The sequence below is a fragment of the Macrobrachium nipponense genome, chromosome 15, assembly GCF_015104395.2.
Source record: "Macrobrachium nipponense isolate FS-2020 chromosome 15, ASM1510439v2, whole genome shotgun sequence".
Classification (NCBI taxonomy): domain Eukaryota; kingdom Metazoa; phylum Arthropoda; class Malacostraca; order Decapoda; family Palaemonidae; genus Macrobrachium; species Macrobrachium nipponense.
The window spans coordinates 67931631-67951088 of NC_087208.1; the positions used below are offsets into that span (position 1 = coordinate 67931631).

General features: G+C 41.2%; 2 protein-coding genes across 2 annotated transcripts in view; one reads left to right on the forward strand and one right to left on the reverse strand.

The window, feature by feature from the left end:
• The window catches only part of LOC135195037 (BLOC-1-related complex subunit 5-like), a 579421-nt gene extending 568504 nt beyond the window's left edge, over positions 1-10917 (reverse strand). The window contains 1 exon segment of the mRNA XM_064221358.1: positions 10684-10917. The gene's annotated coding sequence lies outside the window, so the exon portion shown is untranslated.
• A 1357-nt stretch (positions 10918-12274) lies between these two features.
• Positions 12275-16371, forward strand: LOC135195039 (heme-binding protein 2-like). Its single transcript, XM_064221359.1, has 7 exons — positions 12275-12377; positions 12801-12937; positions 13227-13307; positions 13904-14045; positions 14686-14860; positions 15588-15698; positions 16174-16371. Exons 2-7 carry the CDS (start codon positions 12878-12880, stop codon positions 16238-16240), a joined length of 636 nt encoding a protein of 211 aa, XP_064077429.1. The 5' UTR covers positions 12275-12377; positions 12801-12877; the 3' UTR covers positions 16241-16371.
• The last annotated feature ends 3087 nt before the right edge of the window (positions 16372-19458 follow it).

Sequence of the window (19458 nt, forward strand, 5' to 3'; positions counted from 1 at the left end):
AGCAATTTTCGTATGTCACTTTCACCTCCGCGGTAGTTGTGAAGCGAACACCGAATTGCTTCTCCAAAATGTGGCATTCAAAATATCTTTGAGCGCCATATTTTTGTGAAAAGCTACCGAAGTAGCAATAGCTCTCACCTCGTGAGCTTTCACTTTCAGAAGCTTCAAATCACTATCACTGCACTTATCATGAGCTTCTTTAATCGTACTTCTGATGAAGAACGCCAGTGCGTTTTTCGACATAGGAATATCAGGCTTCCTCACTGAACACCACAAATTGTCAGACGAACCTCTGCAAGCTTTAGTTCTCTGCAGATAGAACTTTAGAGCCCTGACAGGACACAGGAATCTCTCACGTTCATTTCCCACTATTTCTGACAACCCTTTGATTTCAAAGGTCCTCGGCCGCGGGTTGGAAGGATTCTCGTTCTTTGCTAAGAACATGGGACTTCAAGAACAAAATCGCATTACTGTCTGAAAACCCAATCTGCTTGCTAATGGCCTGGATTTCGCTAACCCTCTTCGCCGTCGCCCCCAGAGCGGTTAGGAAGATCGTTTTCTTCGTCAGATTCCTGAAAGAAACTGAATGAAGCGGTTCGAAGTGACTCGACATAAAAAATTTGAGCACCACATCCAAGTTCCACGAGGGTACTTTAGGCTGGATGACCTTGTTAGTCTCGAAAGATCTAATGAGATCATGAATGTCTCTATTATTAGTCAAATCGAGTCCTCTGTGCCTGAAGACTACAGAAAGCACGCTCCTGTAGCCTTTAATAGTTGGAACAGCCAACTTCACTTCCTCTCTCAGATAAAGAAGGAAGTCAGCTATCTGGCTCACAGAGGTTGTGGTGGAGGAAATGCCCTTCTTCCTGCACCAGGATCTGAAGACAGCCCACTTCGATTGGTACAGAGCGATTGAGGAGGGCCTCCTTGCGGTGGCAATCGCCTTCGCCACAGGTCTTGAAAAACCCCTCGCTCTGGCCAACTTCTTGATAGTCTGAACGCAGTCAGACTCAGAGCGGGGAGGTTTTTGTGGTACCTCTCGAAGTGGGGCTGTCTGAGTAGATCTTTCCTTAAGGGCAGAGTCCTCGGAAAGTCTACCCAGGAAGGACAAATCCACCTTCTGTGAACCAGTCGGCTGCCGGCCAGAAGGGGCGATGAGTGTCATCCTCGCTCCTTCCGATGCCGCGAACTTCCTCATCACTTCCCCGAGGATCTTGAGCGGGGGAAAAGCGTATATGTCTAGACCCGACCAACTCCCAAAGTAGGGCGGTCTACTGCGACTGCTCCCGGTCCCAGAACTGGGGAGCAATACAGCTGAAGTCTTTTCGTCCTGGGGAAGTTGCGAAGACATCCACCTGCGGACAACCCCACAGGTCCCACAGCGACTGGCAAACCTCTTGGTGAAGGGTCCACTCTGTCGGCAACAGCTGTCCTCGTCGACTGAGAAGGTCCGCTCGACCATTCTGTACTCCTGATACGAACCTTGTCAGGATAGTGACTTCTTGCGCTTTCGCCCATAAAAGGAGTTCCTTTGCGATGGCAAACAGAGAAGGCGAGTGAGTTCCCCCTTGATTTCTTAGGTATGCCAGTGCTGTGGTGTTGTCCGAGTTGATCTGAATGACTTTGCCGGATATTTCTTCCTGGAAGAACCGGAGAGCCAGGTTACAAATCGCTGACAGCTCTTTCAGATTGATGTGCCAGGGCACCTGTTCCCCTCTCCAGGTGCCCGACACTTCTTTCCCTCCTATGTTGCTCCCCAACCCGTGGACGACGCGTCGGAAAACAACACTAGGTCGGGGTTCCGAAGTTTGAGGGAGCCCTTCTGCGAGCTTCCGTGGATCTGACCACCAACTTAGGTGATCCTTCACCTCTCTCGTTAAACACAAGATCGCCTCCAGATCTTGCTTGTTCTTCCAACTGTTGGCTAGGAAGAATTGAAGAGGTCTGAGGTGCAGCCTTCCCAGAGAAACAAACTTCTCCAGTGAGGAAATGGTCCCCAGCAAACTCATCCATTCCCTCACCGAGCATGTTTCCTTCCCCAGAAAGGTCGCCACTTTTTCCAAGCATTGAAGTTGTCGCCCCTGGGACGGAAAAGCCCGAAAAGCCACTGAGTCCATCTGAATCCCCAGATAGACTAAAGATTGAGAAGGAGTCAAATGCGACTTTTCGAGGTTTACCAGAAGCCCCAGGGACTTCGCTAACGACATGGTCATGTGGCAGGTCCTCCAGACACCGTCTCGCGATGAAGCTCGAATAAGCCAGTCGTCTAGGTAGAGAGAGATCCTTATATTCTCCAGATGAAGCAGCCTTGCCACATTCTTCATCAGAATGGTGAAAACTATCGGCGCTGTGGTCAGACCGAAGCAAAGTGCCCTGAATTGGAATACCTTCCCCTTCAGGACAAATCGCAGGTATTTCCTTGATTGGGGATGGATGGGGACGTGAAAATACGCGTCTTGGAGGTCTAGTGAGACCATCCAATCCCCCGGTCTCAAAGTTGACAGCACAGATTGAGGCGTCTCCATCTTGAATTTCTTCTTTATGACGAAGAGGTTTAGGCTGCTGACATCGAGGACGGGTCGCCACCCCCCCGAATGTTTCGGCACCAGGAACAGACGGTTGTAAAATCCTGGAGATTCCAGGTCGAAGACCTGTTCCACCGCTTGCTTCTCGATCATTTGTTCCAGCAGATCGAAAAGCACTTTCTGTTTCTCTCCTCGATAAGAGGGAGACAAATCCTTTGGTGTTGTGGATAGCGGGGGTGACTTCAAGAACGGGATCCTGTACCCTTTCCTCACAACATCTAGCGACCAAGGGTCGGCATCTCTCTCTTCCCAGGCTTTCGCGAACAGAAGAAGCCTGGCTCCTACCGGCGTCTGAAGGACTTCCAAATCACTTCTACTCTTTGACGGAGCAGGGGTTTTTCCTCTGGAAGAGCCTCTTCCTCGGGAGGCTGTTTTCGAGGAAGATCCAGCACGAAAGGGCTTCGGTTTCTTGGTAAACGAAACTCCAGAAGATGAAGCAGCTGCTGGTCTTCTAGAAGACTGAGCCAGAAGATCTTGCGTTGCCTTCTCCTGAAGGCTCGATGCTATGTCCTTAACCATAGTCTGGGGGAAGAGATGGTCTGAAAACGGAGCGAAAAGCAAGTCCGCCTTTTGCGCTGGAGAGACGGATTTGGCTGCGAAGTTACAGAAGAGTGCTCTCTTCTTGAGAATCCCCGAGCTAAAGTGAGTAGCCAACTCCTCAGAACCATCCCTGACGGCCTTGTCCATACAAGAAAGTACACTGGACAGCTCCCCCAGACTAATAGTATCAGAACTCCTTGACCTGGCATCCAAAACTCCAAGACACCAGTCGAGAAAGTTGAAGACCTCTAGAGTCCTGAAGAGGCCTTTTAGATGGAAGTCGAACTCGTTATGGGTCCAAGTGACTTTTGATGAAGACAGAAGGGCTCTTCTGGAGGCGTCCACGATGCTCCCGAAATCACCCTGAGCAGAGGCTGGTAGTTTAACACCTACGTCCTCTCCCGTCTCATACCACATGCCTCCTTTACCGCAGAGTCTTGATGGTGGTAAAGCCAAAGAGGACTTTCCTGAGGCTTTCCTCTTCTCCATCCACTCATGGACTTTCCGGAACGCTTGCTTCGAGGAAAGCGACTTCTTCATCTTAACGAACCCCGATGCCTTCGATGCTTTAAAAGAAGAAAATTGAGAAGGGGGAGTACGAGGGGCTTCCGGTTGGAAAGTTTCTCCAAACTCCGACTGCAGAAGACGCATCAAAACTTTATAGTCTGATGAGACAGGAACTGGCTGCTGCTCTTCCTCTGCTTCGACTAAATTATCGCTAACTCCTTCCTCAGAAACTGGAGAAGTAGGAGGAAACTCTGAAGAAAAATGACTAACAGGTAGGGTTCCTTCTTCCACCTGAACTTGCGTTGGTGAGGAACTGGCGTCCACCAGCGCGCGCTTGGCGTCCGAATCCACACGTTTGGCGCCGACAGGTGCGCGCTCGACATCTACAAAAACACTCCTGGCGCCCACTGGCGCACACCGAGCGTCCACTAGTGCACGCTTGGCGTCCGCTGGCGCGCGCCGAGCGGCCGCCAGAGCGCGGCTGCCGTCCACTGGTGCACGTTTATCAACCACAGGTGCGCGTTTGGCGGCAACGGAAGCGCGCTCCACTTGCACAGAAGCACGCTCAGCGTCCACCGCTCGCTTGCGAACATTCGAAGACTTGCGAGCGGGAGATATCTCATCCTGAGAGCGAGAAACGAACTCTCACCTCCTCTAGAGAGCTGCTGGGGAGCAGAACGAACTCTAGAAGGGAGACTCGAACGAAGAGAGAGGCGAGCGAGGAGAAAGAGAAGGTCTTGACTTCTTCAGGAAGCTTCTCATCCTTTCTACGACGCGGAAGAGACTCTCTAGAAGCAAGAGCGTCCTGAAGTTGCTGCTGCAGTGACTGAATCATCCTCTTGGTTGGCGAAACTTCCTGCTCCGGGGAGGGACTGATCCTGTGAGCAGGAGAGCGGCGAGGGGACGCCTCCCTCCTCCTCCCAGGTACGGCCTCCTCCCGAGCTCTAGCGCGACTGTATCGCTCGCACGAACTACCCGAGTCCAAATCCGAAGACTCTCTACGCCTTTTCTGCGGCGGAAAAGCAGCGAACGCACTGTCAGGAGAAGATCGCAGATTCGGAGAGCTATGACGTGAAGCGTCAACAACACGCGCCGTCCTTTTCAGCGGACGGGAAGCACCGTGAGAACTCCACCCTTTACGTGGGGATGAAGCCTCCGATGACGAAAAACACTCCTTGAGGAGACGTGCACGCGCACGCTCCCTGGCAGTCTGGGGATTTTCATCAGTAACTGCCGAAGGCACGCCAGATCGGTGGGGGTTCCTTGTAACCCTCCTTCGGCTTTCGACATGCTCCCTCCCCAGGTCCTGGGAGTCAAGCAGAGGTCCAGGCCTAGAGGCGAAACGAGGCCGATCTGACGCACCCTCCACTACACAAGGGGTATCACTGCACTTCTGCACATCACTTTTGCTCTCAAGAGCCAACACTTTCGATTCTAAATTACGAATCGACTCCAAAATTAAGGACAAAGTATTACTCTCTACTGACATGCTTCGCTTCAGGGCCCGGAGGCAACACTACAGGGTTAGGAGCATTAACAGAAGGAGGGTTAACAGGGGAAACATTAATTTCTTGCACACCTGAAACACTCCTGGAGGAAGACCTCCTTAACCTATCCTTTTCAAGTTTCCTAAGATAGGTATCATACGCCTTCCACTCAGAATCTGTTAATCTTTCGCACTCCTTGCAACGGCTTTCATACACACATTCATGCTCCCTGCAACTCTTACATACCGTATGTGGGTCTACTGAAGCTTTCAGTAGCCTACCTCTACAATCAGTCCTAGAGCAAAATCTAGCGCTAGCTGTACTAGACCCTGACATATTATCCAAGAGAAATCCAAACCAAAATCAAATCAATCCACTAATAACGTGTGCCTAGCCACCGATCCAAGTCAATTAATCCAAAAAAGAACCAAAAGGGATACTCAAGTAGCAAAAAGTTTCCAAATCCAGACGGAGGTGCTGTAAACAGATGTTCACAACACCGGCGACAGAAAAATTATGAATAGAAAATGGGAATGGTTCCTGATACCCGCCTCCCAGCGGCGGGAATGGGTACTAACCACCTGACTCCCACTACGTGTGTCGTAAGTTTTAAATTCTGTCGGTCGTCGGAAATTATCAGCTATATATATATCTGACAGGTAAGTTGCATGAACAAACTACATTTTGTTGCCTATATTAGGGAAAGTATGAAACTTCTTCCCGGGGTCATGCTCTGAACTGAAATTCATGTTTACCTTGTAATCGGTGGTTTTATCCTTACTACCATCACAACTGAAACTCCACAGTGCTTATTTGATTGTAATTATACATGTTTTGGTCTTAATTCACTCCGAATTGCACTTGAACCACACTGCGGTTCATGGTTCCTAAGCGCTCACTCCACAAACACATACACAGTTGCGGGCAGCACCCGAGTACACTTTTTATGAGGTGTGCAAAGCTTTTTTCCCTTCATTGTTTACTTTACTCATTATTTATTTTAACTTCATTTTGTTACTTCAAAATGTATATTTAATTCATGTCTATTATCCCTTTTTTGCAACCAAATTAATCCCGAAAAATTACAGATATATCTAAAGTAGATACGAGCAGACTGCAAAATAACTCATTGTTGCCAATCTAGTGGAGCTTCACACATACGCCAATGCATTTACACAGTTTCCATGAATTCTAGTTGTTATAATAATGCAATAATGATAAAATTGCTCTAATATGTATATATACTACAAATAGACACGCTAATTTAACTTATTTCCTTGGTTTTGTGTAAGTCTTATACCCAGTTTGGAGGGTAAACACACACCAATTGGCAACACTGATAAACAATAGAAGAGCACGAAGAATGCTTTAGGTACCGTTCATAGCATTTTTCAAATTAATAATCATGAATATGTAAAAAATTTATGCAATTCATGACCTTATACTGCCATTTAACTATATATATAATTATCTAGTGCACGCTTCTTCTTCTTCTTCTACCAAAAAATCGTAGTTCTCTTGGATAAGTCATGGTTGGAAGTCTGTGTTTACGATTTTTGTGAAGAAAGTGCCCCAGCGTCTATGGGTACAAGTGGTGTGCGGATTTAGCACATGGAATGGAAAGTTTATTGACACAAGTGACTCCGCAAACATCGAGATGGCGTCATTCCTCTATAGGGGGAATAACCGACTGGACTAGTAGATCTAGTTTCCACCGAGTTTGAAGCCACCCTCCGAAAAAGTACTTTAACATGTCCTGACAATGGAGATTGTCATCAGTCACGAGTTGTTGGTGGTGAGAGAAGGAGCTTGAGACCTCTACTCTCCTTTCGAAATAATGAAAAGTCTGGGTCTACCAGTGCACACTACCTCCATGACGCTTTCGAAATTTTTACTCAACTACGAATATTTAAAAGATTGACACCATCTTGATGTTTGCGGAGTCACTTGTGTCAATAAACTTCCCATTCCATGTGCTAAATCCGTACACCACTTGTACCCATAGATGGTGGGGCACTTTCTTCACAAAAATCGTAAACAATGACTTCCAACCACGACTTTTCCAAGGGAACTATGATTTTTGGTAAAAGAAGAAGTGTGTACTAGATAATTATTTAAATAAATAGTTAAACGGCAGTATAAGGTCATGAATTGCATAAATTTTTTATATATTCATGATTATTAATTTGAAAATATTCGTTGTTGAAAAAGTACTAACTAGATTCCTGACTTTATGTGTTTACCCTCCAAACTGGGTATAAGACTTACACAAAACCAAGGAAACAAGAGAAATTAGCGTATCTATTTGTAGTATACTATATACATATTACAGCATTTTTATCATTATTGCAATACTATGACAACTAGAATTCATGGAAACAGTTTGTAAATGCATCGGCGTATGTGTGAAGCTCCACTAGATTGGCAACGATGAGTCATTTTGCTGTCATCTGCTCATATATACTTCAAAAATATCTGTAATTTTTCGGTGTTAATTTGGTTGCAAAAAAGGGATAATAGACATGAATTAAATAAACATTTTGAAGTAACAAAGTAAAGTTAAACTAAATAATGAGAAAAGTAAACAATGAAGGGAATAAAGCTTTGCACCTCATAAACAGTGTACTCATGTGCTACCTGCAACTGAGTTTGTGGAGTGAGCGTTTAGGAACCAGAAACTGCAACGTAGTTCAAGTGCAATTTGGAATTAATTATTAAGACCAAAACATGTATAATTACAATCAAACAAGCACTTTGGAGTTTCAGTTGTGATGGTAGGAAGGATAAAACCACCGATTACATAGTAAAAATGAATTTCAGTTCAAAGCATGACCCCGGGAATAAGAAGTTTCATACTTTCACTAATATAGGCAACAAAATGTTGTTTTATTGTGCTGATTACAACTGCAATCTTGATTAAGATCAATAAATGTTACATATATATGCTAACATTGTTCAAATGAGTGCTGTGAAGGCTGGGAAAGATGGTGGCTCCACTGTGCTTACGAATGACACCTCACGCGGTTGCCGCCATATTGGATTTCAAAACTGCCTTGAAAACATATTTTACGAATACCTCACATGCTTAGTTTAGTTCGTATGGCGCTTTCATATATCACATTATGTTGACGAAACTTCAATCTTTTGAGTGGTATGCTTACAGATGTAATTGTATTCTTGTTTCACCAATTAAATATCGAGTGAATAAGGCTGATCCATGCGATGACGATGGATTCAATGCGGTGTTTCCCCCTATTTTTGGTGATAGGGTGAACAACTGACTGGACTGGCCAACCCGCTGACTACCGTGTTTGTGGTCACCCTCCGAAAAAGTACTTCAAGACGTCCTGACACCGGAGATGGTCATCAGTCATGAGTTGTTGGTGGTGAGAGGAACAGCTCGAGGCCTATACTCTCCTTTCGAAGTATTTTCTCCAAAGTTAGAAATTAAGGCCATATTTTAAGATTAAACAGAGGGTAATGAAGAGTGTGACCAAACGTAGTGCACACTACCCCATGCCCATGACACTTTCGAAATTTTTACTTACAACTAAAAATTTTTCGAAGATTGACACCATCTCGATGTTTGTGGAGTCACTTGTGTCAACAAACTTCCCATTTCCTGTGCTAAATCCGCACACCACTTGTACCCAAAACAATCGTAAACACAGACTTCCAACCACTACTTATCCAAGGGAACTACGATTTTTAGTAGAAGAAGAAGAAGAAGCGTGCACTAGATAATTATTTAAATAAATAGTTAATACAGCAGTATAAGGTCATGAATTGCATAAATATTTTTACATATTCATGATTATTAATTTGAAAATATCAATGTTGAAAAAGTAACTAGATTCCTGACTCAAATATCAACAGTTTTGCTTGTGAACGGTACCTGCGGCGTTCTTCGCGCTCTTCAATTGTTTATCAGTGTTGCCAATTGGTATGTGTTTACCCTCCAAACTGGGTATAAGACTTACACAAAACCAAAGAAATAAGTGAAATTAGCATATCTATTTGTAGTATATATACATATTACAGCAATTTTATCATTACTGCATTGTTATGACAATAAGAATTCATGGAAACAGTTTGTAAATGCATCGGCGTATGCGTGAAGCTCCACTAGATTGGCAACGATGAGTCATTTTGCCGTCGTCTGCTCGTAAGTACTTTAGAAATATCTGTAATTTTTCGGGGTTAAGTTGGTTGCAAAAAAGTAATAATAGACATGAATTAAATAAACATTTTGAAGTAACTAAGTGAAGTTAAACTAAATAATGAGTACAGTAAACAATGAAGGAAAGAAAGCTTTGCACCTCATAAACAGTGTACTCGGGTGCTGCCCGCAACTGTGTTTGTGGAGTGAGCACTTAGGAACCAGGAACCGCAGCATGGTTCAAGTGCAATTTGGAGTGAATTAAGACCAAAACCTGTATAATTACAATCAAATAAGCACTGTGGAGTTTCAGTTGTGATGGCAGTGGGGAAAAAACCACCGATTACAAGGTAAAAATGAATTTCAGTTCAAAGCATGACCCCGGGAATAAAAAGTTTCATACTTTCACTAATATAGGCAACAAAATGTTGTTTTATTGTGCCGATTACAACTGCAATCTTGAGTAAGATCAATAAACGTTACATATAGTATATGCTAACATTGTTCAAAGAAGTGCTGGGAAGGCTGGGAAAGATGGTGGATTGTCTGTGGTTACGAACGGCAAGTGACGTGGTTGCTGCCATATTGGATTTCAAAACTGCCTTGACAACATATTTTACGAAGACCTCACATGCTTATTTTAGTTCGTATGACGCTTAGGTACATATATATCATATTATGTTGATGAAATTTCAATCTTTTGAATGGTATGCTTAAAGATGTAATTGTATTCTTGTTTCACCAATTAAAATATCAAGTGAATAAGGCAGAGCCACAGGATGACGATGGATTAACTGCAGTTATGTACCCTATAGCTAAGTAAAAATTTCGAAAGCATCATCATAGAGGTATCTGTGCACTGCGTATGGCCAGACTTTCATTAACCTCTGTTTAATCTTACAATATGGCCTTAATTTCTAACTTTGGAGAAAATAGGAATACTTAGAAAGGAGAGTAAAGCTCTCGAGGTGTTGCTCTCACCACCAACAACTCGTGTCTGATGCCCATCTCTGGTTGCTGTTGTTGAACTTTTTCGGAGGGTGGCTTCACACGCGGTGGACACTGGATCCGCTAGTCCAGTCGGTTGTTCCCCTTAGTGATTTGTAACAAACCAGAAAGCACAAAGCTTAAAAAAAATTTAGCCTAGCCCCATTGTCAACACAGTTAGGTACATAGTATACTAGAACTACCTACCTAATTCCTTTTTACATGTCTAGCATATTGGACCACATGTAGGCCTACTACTTAGAACGATATTTAGGTAGTAGCCTATCTACTAGTACCTAATTAGCTAGTAACTAGCTTAGGCTCTTGCAGCCCCATTCATCTTTGGGCTAATGTAGTCATAGCGGACTCAAAATTCTCAATGAACACATTAATGCTACAGACTTAAGCTACTTACCCACAAAGAAATTCTCACAAATGTCTCTGGCTAGCTTGTAAGCAACTTCTCCGGAAAGCAAGCAACTTATCTCAGCCCTTAGGCTAGGTAGGCCTATGCAACTAGGGATACCAGCGAACAATTTAAAAATCCTCACTTCTTTTTAGTGATTATTACAGTGAAAGAGAACATCGAATTCGAAAGTCGGTCACCATCTCTGATAGTACCATAACATAAATTGGAAAATAATGGAATTTATGGGGAGAATTAGATGCTCACTTATCCTTGCACAACAATGACTATTCAAGAAAATGGAAGAACGACTTCACGATTGCACAGTTGGCAGTGTCTGATATATATTTTACTCTTCTAGATTTATATATGTAAATGTATATATATATATATATATATATATATATATATATATATATATATATATATATATATATTGCAAGTAAATATTTCAATGTGTATCATAAAATTTCGGATGATTGCATGTTTATCGTTTCATGATAATTTGTTACAGACGACTGTTTACGAAGTTAAGTTAATCCCGAGAGAGAGAGAGAGAGAGAGAGAGAGAGAGGCAGAGAGAGAGACGAGAGAGAGATGAGAGAGAGAGAGAGAGAGAGAGAGAGAGAGCAAATATTTAATTATTTATCTACAATAACACAGGGCACAGGCTGAGCACAGCCAATACTCCACATGCAACGATCTAAGCTACAAGTGTATTTTTAATCATATACTCATTGTACCTACATTGGTTAAGGTTACATATCGTAGGAATTCCGTATATGTATGATGCGTTTGTCTGTGTGTGAGAAAGAAACATTTATGCGCAAAAGAAAAAGCACAGTACCATGAACCACATTGAGTATCACATTATATAAGATCGAAAGGATGAAAAGGTTCAGAGAACTTATAAGATCGAAAGGACAAAAAGGTTCGAAGAACTTGTAATGTTATCGTGTCTGAAGATAACATCAAGAGCTTTTCGTAAGTTATCTCCACTGAGTAATCATGTCTTGAATTCACCTGAATTTTGTATATTTTGCCTTTGCTGTTATCTATGCCATGCTATTTGTCGGTCTAGGTAAATGTATTTTTGCACTCTTTATAAACTGTTAATTTCCTCCCTTCTGTAAATTTAGCACGGTGTCTGGTCAAACTTACTGTTACGGTAAATGCCCAACAAACGATCACCTGGGCAGAACAAATTACACTGGCGTGCCTTTCTCAGTAATGATAAAACTGTCGATTATCACAGCTATCATAACAAAGAATGAGGCCTAATTATAATGATACTGATATCAAATGATAGCGAGACCTATCGGGCACGGTCGTGAAAAAAGTCTCAGAAAAAAACGGCTTTGGTGGATTCTTATCAGATGTTTTTTGTCTGTAAGTCACCACATGACACAGATCAACAAGTTTCATAACCTGAAGTGCGCGAAGCCGCCTAATTATGATCAATATTTGCACATTCAGCGAGGCTGAAGATCGGAATATACCGGTGGATTATTTTAGGCAAATATGAGTTCAGAAAAATAAAAACGAGAATATCTTTTAATCTATAAGTTGATCTCATTATTCCTTTTTCCCAGTTTTTCCTCCGTTTGCATAACCACCAGGTTCAGACAATTACAGCCAAATGAATATAAATGGTAATTAGGCATTAATCTAGATCACTGTACTTCTGCTAACATACTGCACAGGTAAGATGTATCTCCGTATTTCATAGTGCCGGCTGTCTTCACATACATTAGGCCTACAAGTAGAATTTAATGATTAATTATCTCAATTAAAGAATGAATATTGCAATCTTAAGTGAAATTTCGTTTAGTATTATTTTTTTCAATTGTTCTCACAATTTTCTACTGTAATTTACTTATTTCTTTGGATATATTATATCAGTTAGTGTAATTACAATTTTTGTATGGAATGCTATTCACTATAAACGCAACTGTCCAATAAGCATCCTGTTCGTAAATTATACTAACGGTGACCAATGTATGTAAATCTTCGTATACTATTGTTGTCATAGACTAAGCTGGCTTTATGTCAGCATGAGCTCTTGCTTTTTAAGCAGCCTGTAAATCTTCTAACATAACGTTCTTTGTCCTTTTATGTCGACATAGGCAGCCGCTTTTCACTTCTCGTTCAAAAACGAAGTCTGCGGTTTAGTTTTCGAAGTGTCCAGTGGGCAGCGACCTCAATGAAGCTACTGACAGCTCTAGTATTCCTGCTGGCGGTGGCAGGAACCCAGTCCGGAATTGTAAGTAAACATTGCTTCCACAGCTTTGAGAAATTCGTGTTAATTTATGCATGTAGACATGGCCAAATGTATTTTCAGAACCACTAAGAAAAATGAGCAGTGTTTAACACCAAAATTATTATCATATGCCACCAGAGGTTTTGTTTGACTATTTTTCCTTGTACTAAAATACATGGAAAATATTTTACATGTAAATCATACACATCGAGATTATGAAATAGAGGTGAATTAACCAGGTGTTAAGTTTGTTTACGTATTGAAGCTATTCTATTTTTATTTTCATTTTCAGGTAGACAGTTTCATTAGCCAAGTGAAAAGTTTATTTACCACTCATGAAGAGGCTCCATATCATGTCACCGAGTGGTCCTCGGTGAGTTTTGTGTACTGCGCGCTCGCGTGCGTTTGTATGTGTGTGTGTACAAGCATTCAACTTTAGAGTTTGAATGTCTCCATCTTTGAAAGCGAAGGTGAACCGATAATAATAAAGTCCGTGTGGATCTTTCTTGTTTTTCGGGGCCAGGGTAGGTAAGGGATCGTGATGGTAGAGGGGACATGACCCACCCACCTCCTACAAATCTGTTTGTCCGTCCCGGGTGGGGCTGGGTATGTAGGGGATCGGGAGGGTAGCAGAGACATGACGGTCAGAGCCGGGTTCTATAGCAGCGTAGTGCATGCCATCAAGCTTGTAAGATTATAATAATTGAGCTTATTTATTTGGATTTCATTGATCATTGGATAGTCGTATACGTTTTTATAGAAAACACCAATGGAAACGATAATGATGTGTATGTGTAAGAGAATAATCTGTCATATATATATATATATATATATACTATATATATATATATATATGCACTTTTATGAAGTTTAGACCGTTGTATGATGTAGGTATCAACGGCGTTAGCATTTCTCTACGAGGAATAAGAAACAACAATACACCATCGTCATCTTTTTCTTCTTCTTTAGGAATATGAAGAGAGGCGATACCCACCTCAAAAATGGGTTTGCTCACAAGAGGAAGCCAAACCTGGAGAGTACACTGTCGAAGAACTAACGACATCCTTGTTCTGGAGGCTTTTCGCTTACATAGGCGGCCATAACGCTGAAGGTAAATCGAGTTTAGTTAGTATATGACTTGTGAAATTTTATTGTGAAATTTTACCTTTTCATATTCTGTCCACAGTCCACAGCACCCGCCACCCCCCCCCCCCCACTCTCTCTCTCTCTCTCTCTCTCTCTTTCCTGCTTGCACGAGAGCTGAATCGAACTGAAGACAAAGACAGGGCAGGCTGGGTACGTTCCATTAAATTCATTAGGTCTTTGTTGCTATAACCAGTGCATGATAAGCAGACAGCTTAAGTGGGTCACAAGTCACAACTTGGTGTAACGCCACGACGAAGTAGTCCTCATCTCAACGGCATAAAACTTTTCAAAATAAACAGGAGAAAATTCTAGTTCCTATTTTTACACAGAAATAAATTTCAGATTAACTGAAATTCCAAGAACTTTAAGAATCAGTTGCGTGTGTGCGTAATATCAACCGCAAAGGCAAGATATCAAAGCGAACAGTGTCCGTGAATTTAAAATTACATGACGATAACGAGTTTGAGACATTCCAAACGTTCCATTCTTACAGCCGCATGCTGTAGTTTTGACAGATCGATGGCGATTGGTCCTACCTATAACGTCATTTTATAATTATAAAAGGAAAGAAACACACGATATATAGAATGCATTTCCATAAACAGGGAAGGCGATCGAAATGACCGGTCCGGTAACGGTCGAGGTCACTTTGCTTGAATCCGGTGGCAAGAGGTTTACAGAATGTTTCTACTTGGGAAATGCACACCAGGCCAATCCACCTCAGCCGGCGGAATCTCACACTTTCATACAGGACCGCCCAGAGCTCTATGTCCTTACGAGGTAAGTTCTCCCATGATTATATTTATTCTTATTGGTGGCAAACAATTATGCTTAATGTTACTATCTATCTACATAGTACTATTACCAAGTGGCAACCAGCTCAAAATAGTCGCCATTACCTACAGAGACACTTTCATATCCCTAATCTATTATACGATTCCTCAATGTTATTCCGACTGAATTTGAAAAAGTATAAAACATCGACCTGCACCTTATGAAATTTCTGCATTTTCAATAGTTCTCCGCTATTGATTTTAATCAATCAAATTATTGTACTTCCATAATTTCTTTATGATGGTAATAAACTACTGTACTAAGAGTACTACACCACCCCATGTTCATTATCGAGTCTCAAGAATTATTATTGGTCATGGGAACTAATGCATGTGCATACCTACGGAGCCTAGCATAATAGTGGCATTTGTAAGAATTCTTCTATTGGATGGTAGGTTAAACCTGGTGACTTGATTTTAGATTAAAGTGGTCTTACACCAACATAGGCCTTTGCCTAAGCCCGGCCGAGGAGTGGTGTAAGGTGGGGAAGAGTCTAAGAGGTTTGGTGTGGACCTCTAGACTTACCAATATATCTAGCATATTTAGTGTAATAATAGACAATATAGCAGATAAGTTCCCCAGTGCCACCGCTAGCAGGAAGTTAGAACTTTCTTACACTCCAAAACAAAATTGTAAGCGAGGTACTACTTCTGAGCTTGCTAATGAATTTCAGGACCGTCGGGGGATACGTCGAAGCTGAAGCAGAGTGGCAAAGGGAAGCTCAGAGTTTGGCATCTATCCTCGAGCGTCACGGAAGAACTGTATCCTTCGATCGCCAGTACTGGTATGTGGGCTAAGTGTATTGGAATGCGCCTTTACTGCAATAAGAGTATAAATAGGCGTAATCTTTACCGGAACGCCTAGGCTGAAAATCATATCTAGATTTTAATGTAATTTGCATGATCAAATTCTACACAACTGCTGTTAAATTATCATTTTATTAGATAAAGCTACACACTTTTGACTAAATTTGACGCAATTAAGGAATGAAAAAGCTTCCGAACTAAATCTCTTGAAAACGTACAAAATGGTCCGATAATTCTCCATGTATCACAGTCGTCGAAAATTTTTAGACCTACAAGCGAATTCTCACGGATTGCTTGAAGCAGAAATTTCCCCCAGGACTTGTCACGCACTAAGAATGAAGTCTATGACATAGTAATAATGAAAGTGTTGCTTAAAATATGGAATTTCTTCTAAAAAAATTTCAGCCAGACGTATAGTAGTTTTAACTTCCTCATCGACAAATTTCTTTGTAGGGTTGGATATGATCCTCCAGTGAAGTTCTGGAACCGCCGCAATGAAGTTTGGTTTGTGGAGAACTAAAGATGAGCCTTGCCTGCGGAAACTTCAGTCTAGTCCAGCATCAGAGAAGCTGGTTCATGAAAAATGAACTTTATTATTAAAAGTTAGTGACTGTTGTGCTTTAACCTGTAAAATAAAGCAACGTACCTGCATTTTTATTAAAAGAACCATTTCCTTAATTATAACTAATTACTTTTATAGTTCAAGAATAAAGAGAAAATGAAAACAGGCCAATCCATGTACCTATGCTTAAATACTTTGAAGTGTAACTACACAGATTCACAACCTCGGATTAGGTGATAAGACACTTTTATAAAGCCATGGCATCTCTGAGAGGGAATGAATGAATATTGATCACTGGTACAAAATTAATGTCATGCATTTCAAAACCCAGCAATACAAATTTCTAAATGTACAATACTTCCTTTGATTATGACCAGTTTAGTTACAGTTTTGGAAAGTACCAAAAATAATTTGTGGTGAAACTAAAAAAAATTTTTAGGGCCACATTCGGTACGATTTCATTCAACCTTAAGCCCTCCTGCACTAGCTTTGAATGAGACCAAGTTACAGTGCTGAGGAGTTTACTAACTTACTTAAATTTACCATGAAGTCAAGAAACATTGCATTTTTATTCAACAAAAGTGCAGTTAAGAAACAATCAACTGTATTTCCTGCGCCAATTCTATTTTGGGTGATGCCACACGGGTTCACAAAGACTCATTTAAAGGTTTAACACATATAATTAATTATTTAAAGAACACAACAATTATCCAAGTTACGTTAAGAAGCAAGAAAACTAACACATTACTGCAAAAATTAACAAAACGTTACGTTACTTCGATAGAAAAAAAAAAAAACATAAATGGCAAACCAGGATCCCAGAATATCCTTATGAAGAAGTTACTGCAATGGCGACGACAATTCACGAGGTGATGTGGCTTGATTCTACAAGAACATCTTTTCCTTGCCTCCGTGGAGTCAGCTGCTATAAATCTCAGAGCTTCACCTTTCCACCCTAGAAGAAAACTCGGGAGGAGTATATTGCATAACACAGTGTCACATCTACAAAATTACAGGGTTACGTAACAAACATGAATTTAAAAACAAACATCAAGTGCTCTAATCGTAACCCAACATAAAAAAAGGGGGGGGGGGGGGTTCGTCCAGAAGGCAAGCATAAATTACTGGCATGTGCCCTTACAATAAGAAAATAATGTATATAGTCTCCACAGGAAGAAGTTTGACAAACTGTAATGATACGTCATCTAATTTCACAGAGATGGACAAAATTTGCAAAAAAAAGTGGTTTATTACTTTGAATATCAATGTACGTACTAATTTATACCAACTCATTGCTATAGTTAATATAATAAAAACTACTTCTGTGGAGCAAAATAATGTATCAGCGTATTTTCATAGAAACTGAGAAATACTTCAAAACAAGTATTCATAGAAAACTAGGAAATTTTATTCAAGGGGAGTAAATGGCAATTTTTGACATTCTCCCCCAAGAAGAATCATAATTAGAAGTAATTACAACTGCACCCAAAATTTAAATCAAATATACATTTAAGAGTACATTCTTAGAGATTAAATCCTTTCTCTCTTGATCACAGCGGATTGCTGCTGCACGCCGAGGTCTAGTACCATTCAGAGGCACACTATCTGGCTCCTGAGTTACAACACTATCAAATTCCCTCTCGGGTAATTCCAGAAGTACGATCTTTGTGATTGATCTCATGTATCGTTTATTATTTACTCACTCTCACTTCTACAGACCTAATCACACCATCAGACGACGGGAACAGCTGGGTAACCTTACCCAATGAGAGGAGGGATCTATAACCTTTACCCAGATGATCTTCTAAGTCTGCCATCACTATGTCTCCAACTTTCACATTTGCAGAGATTATTACTAGAATTATTATGTCTCTCTCTCTCAAGGACACTAAATAGTCTCTTTTCCCAGAGTTCTCAAATTTCCTTAGCACTGATGATAATTTAAAATATTGTGCTCTAAAATCACTTGAACTCATGAAATCTGGGTCATCAGTTGCTAAATTGTTAAGAGGAGGGGAAATACAAAACATTTCGCCCATAAAGTAACATGGAGGGAGTCAAAGCCTCACAATCTCGATCAGAGGAGAGATAAGTCAGTGGTCGAGAATTTATCATAGCTTGAAACTCAACAAGTAGAGTTCTCAACTCTTCAAAGGATATACATTTGTGATACAAGGCCTTGGACAAACATCCCTTTAGAACACCAACAAGGCGTTCATGAAAGCCTCCAGACCAGGGGGCTCGCGGTGTAATGAACTTCCAATTAACACCATTTCCTTCAAGGTATGACTTTACCCCTGGTTCCTCCATAATTTCCTTCAGGAAATTATTAAATCCAACAAAATTCCTACCATTGTCAGATATAATCAGACTCGGCAAAGAATGATACGCTACAAAGCGTCGAATAGCCAGTAGGAAATCGGAAGCAGTCATGGAATGAGTCAATTCAAAATGAACCGCCCTGCTCGTAGTACAGGTAAATAGACATACAAAGACCTTCTCTTCCAAGCCAGTCTCATGATCAAAAACAGTAATAGCACCAGTGGAAGGCAATAACATTGGGCACTGTTCATGCGACCCTGAGACCTAATTAGATTTTCCTCATCAACAAATTAGTTTAACTGATTACACAAGTTCTTAACATCCATGGACACTCCATGTGAATTCTTATCACAGAGCTACATTCTGGTAGTAGAAAAATGTTGCTTCTGTTCAAGGAGAACAAGTGCTTTCATTTCGTTAACAACAAACTTAGAAACTTTACTGCACTTATTAAGAAAAAGCAATATTGACCTCATGATACGTTTAAGCTTACTTAAATTACTATAACGTGGGATGTCAATTAATGGGGTTGGAGGGTGAACAAACTTAGGTTCTGAAAGAATTTCATTAACATGCAGAGTTTCTGTAGCTAAAAATTGGGGATAATCACCAGTTAAAAGCCATTTAGGGCCATTCCACCATAAGGAATTTTGCGCTAAATCTTTACTATTACTACCTCTGGATAGAATACCAGCTGGATGGATTATCCTTAGAGGGGGTATACCGTAGAGGAAACTTGAATTCATTAATTTCAGTGACTATGTTTCGTACATAGGGAATTTTACTATTATTGTTCTTCACCCAACAAATAGAAACCATGGAGTCACTCCAGAGTGTGCAAGAACTCACTCTTA

Excerpts from the sequence above, each read along its gene's own strand:
- LOC135195039 (XM_064221359.1), top strand. The coding sequence starts at position 12,878 with ATGAAGCTACTGACAGCTCTAGTATTCCTGCTGGCGGTGGCAGGAACC. Across the intron at positions 12,938-13,226 it reads CAGGAACCCAGTCCGGAATT|GTAGACAGTTTCATTAGCCA; the intron begins GTAAGTAAACAT and ends TTTCATTTTCAG. Across the intron at positions 15,699-16,173 it reads TCCTTCGATCGCCAGTACTG|GGTTGGATATGATCCTCCAG; the intron begins GTATGTGGGCTA and ends ATTTCTTTGTAG.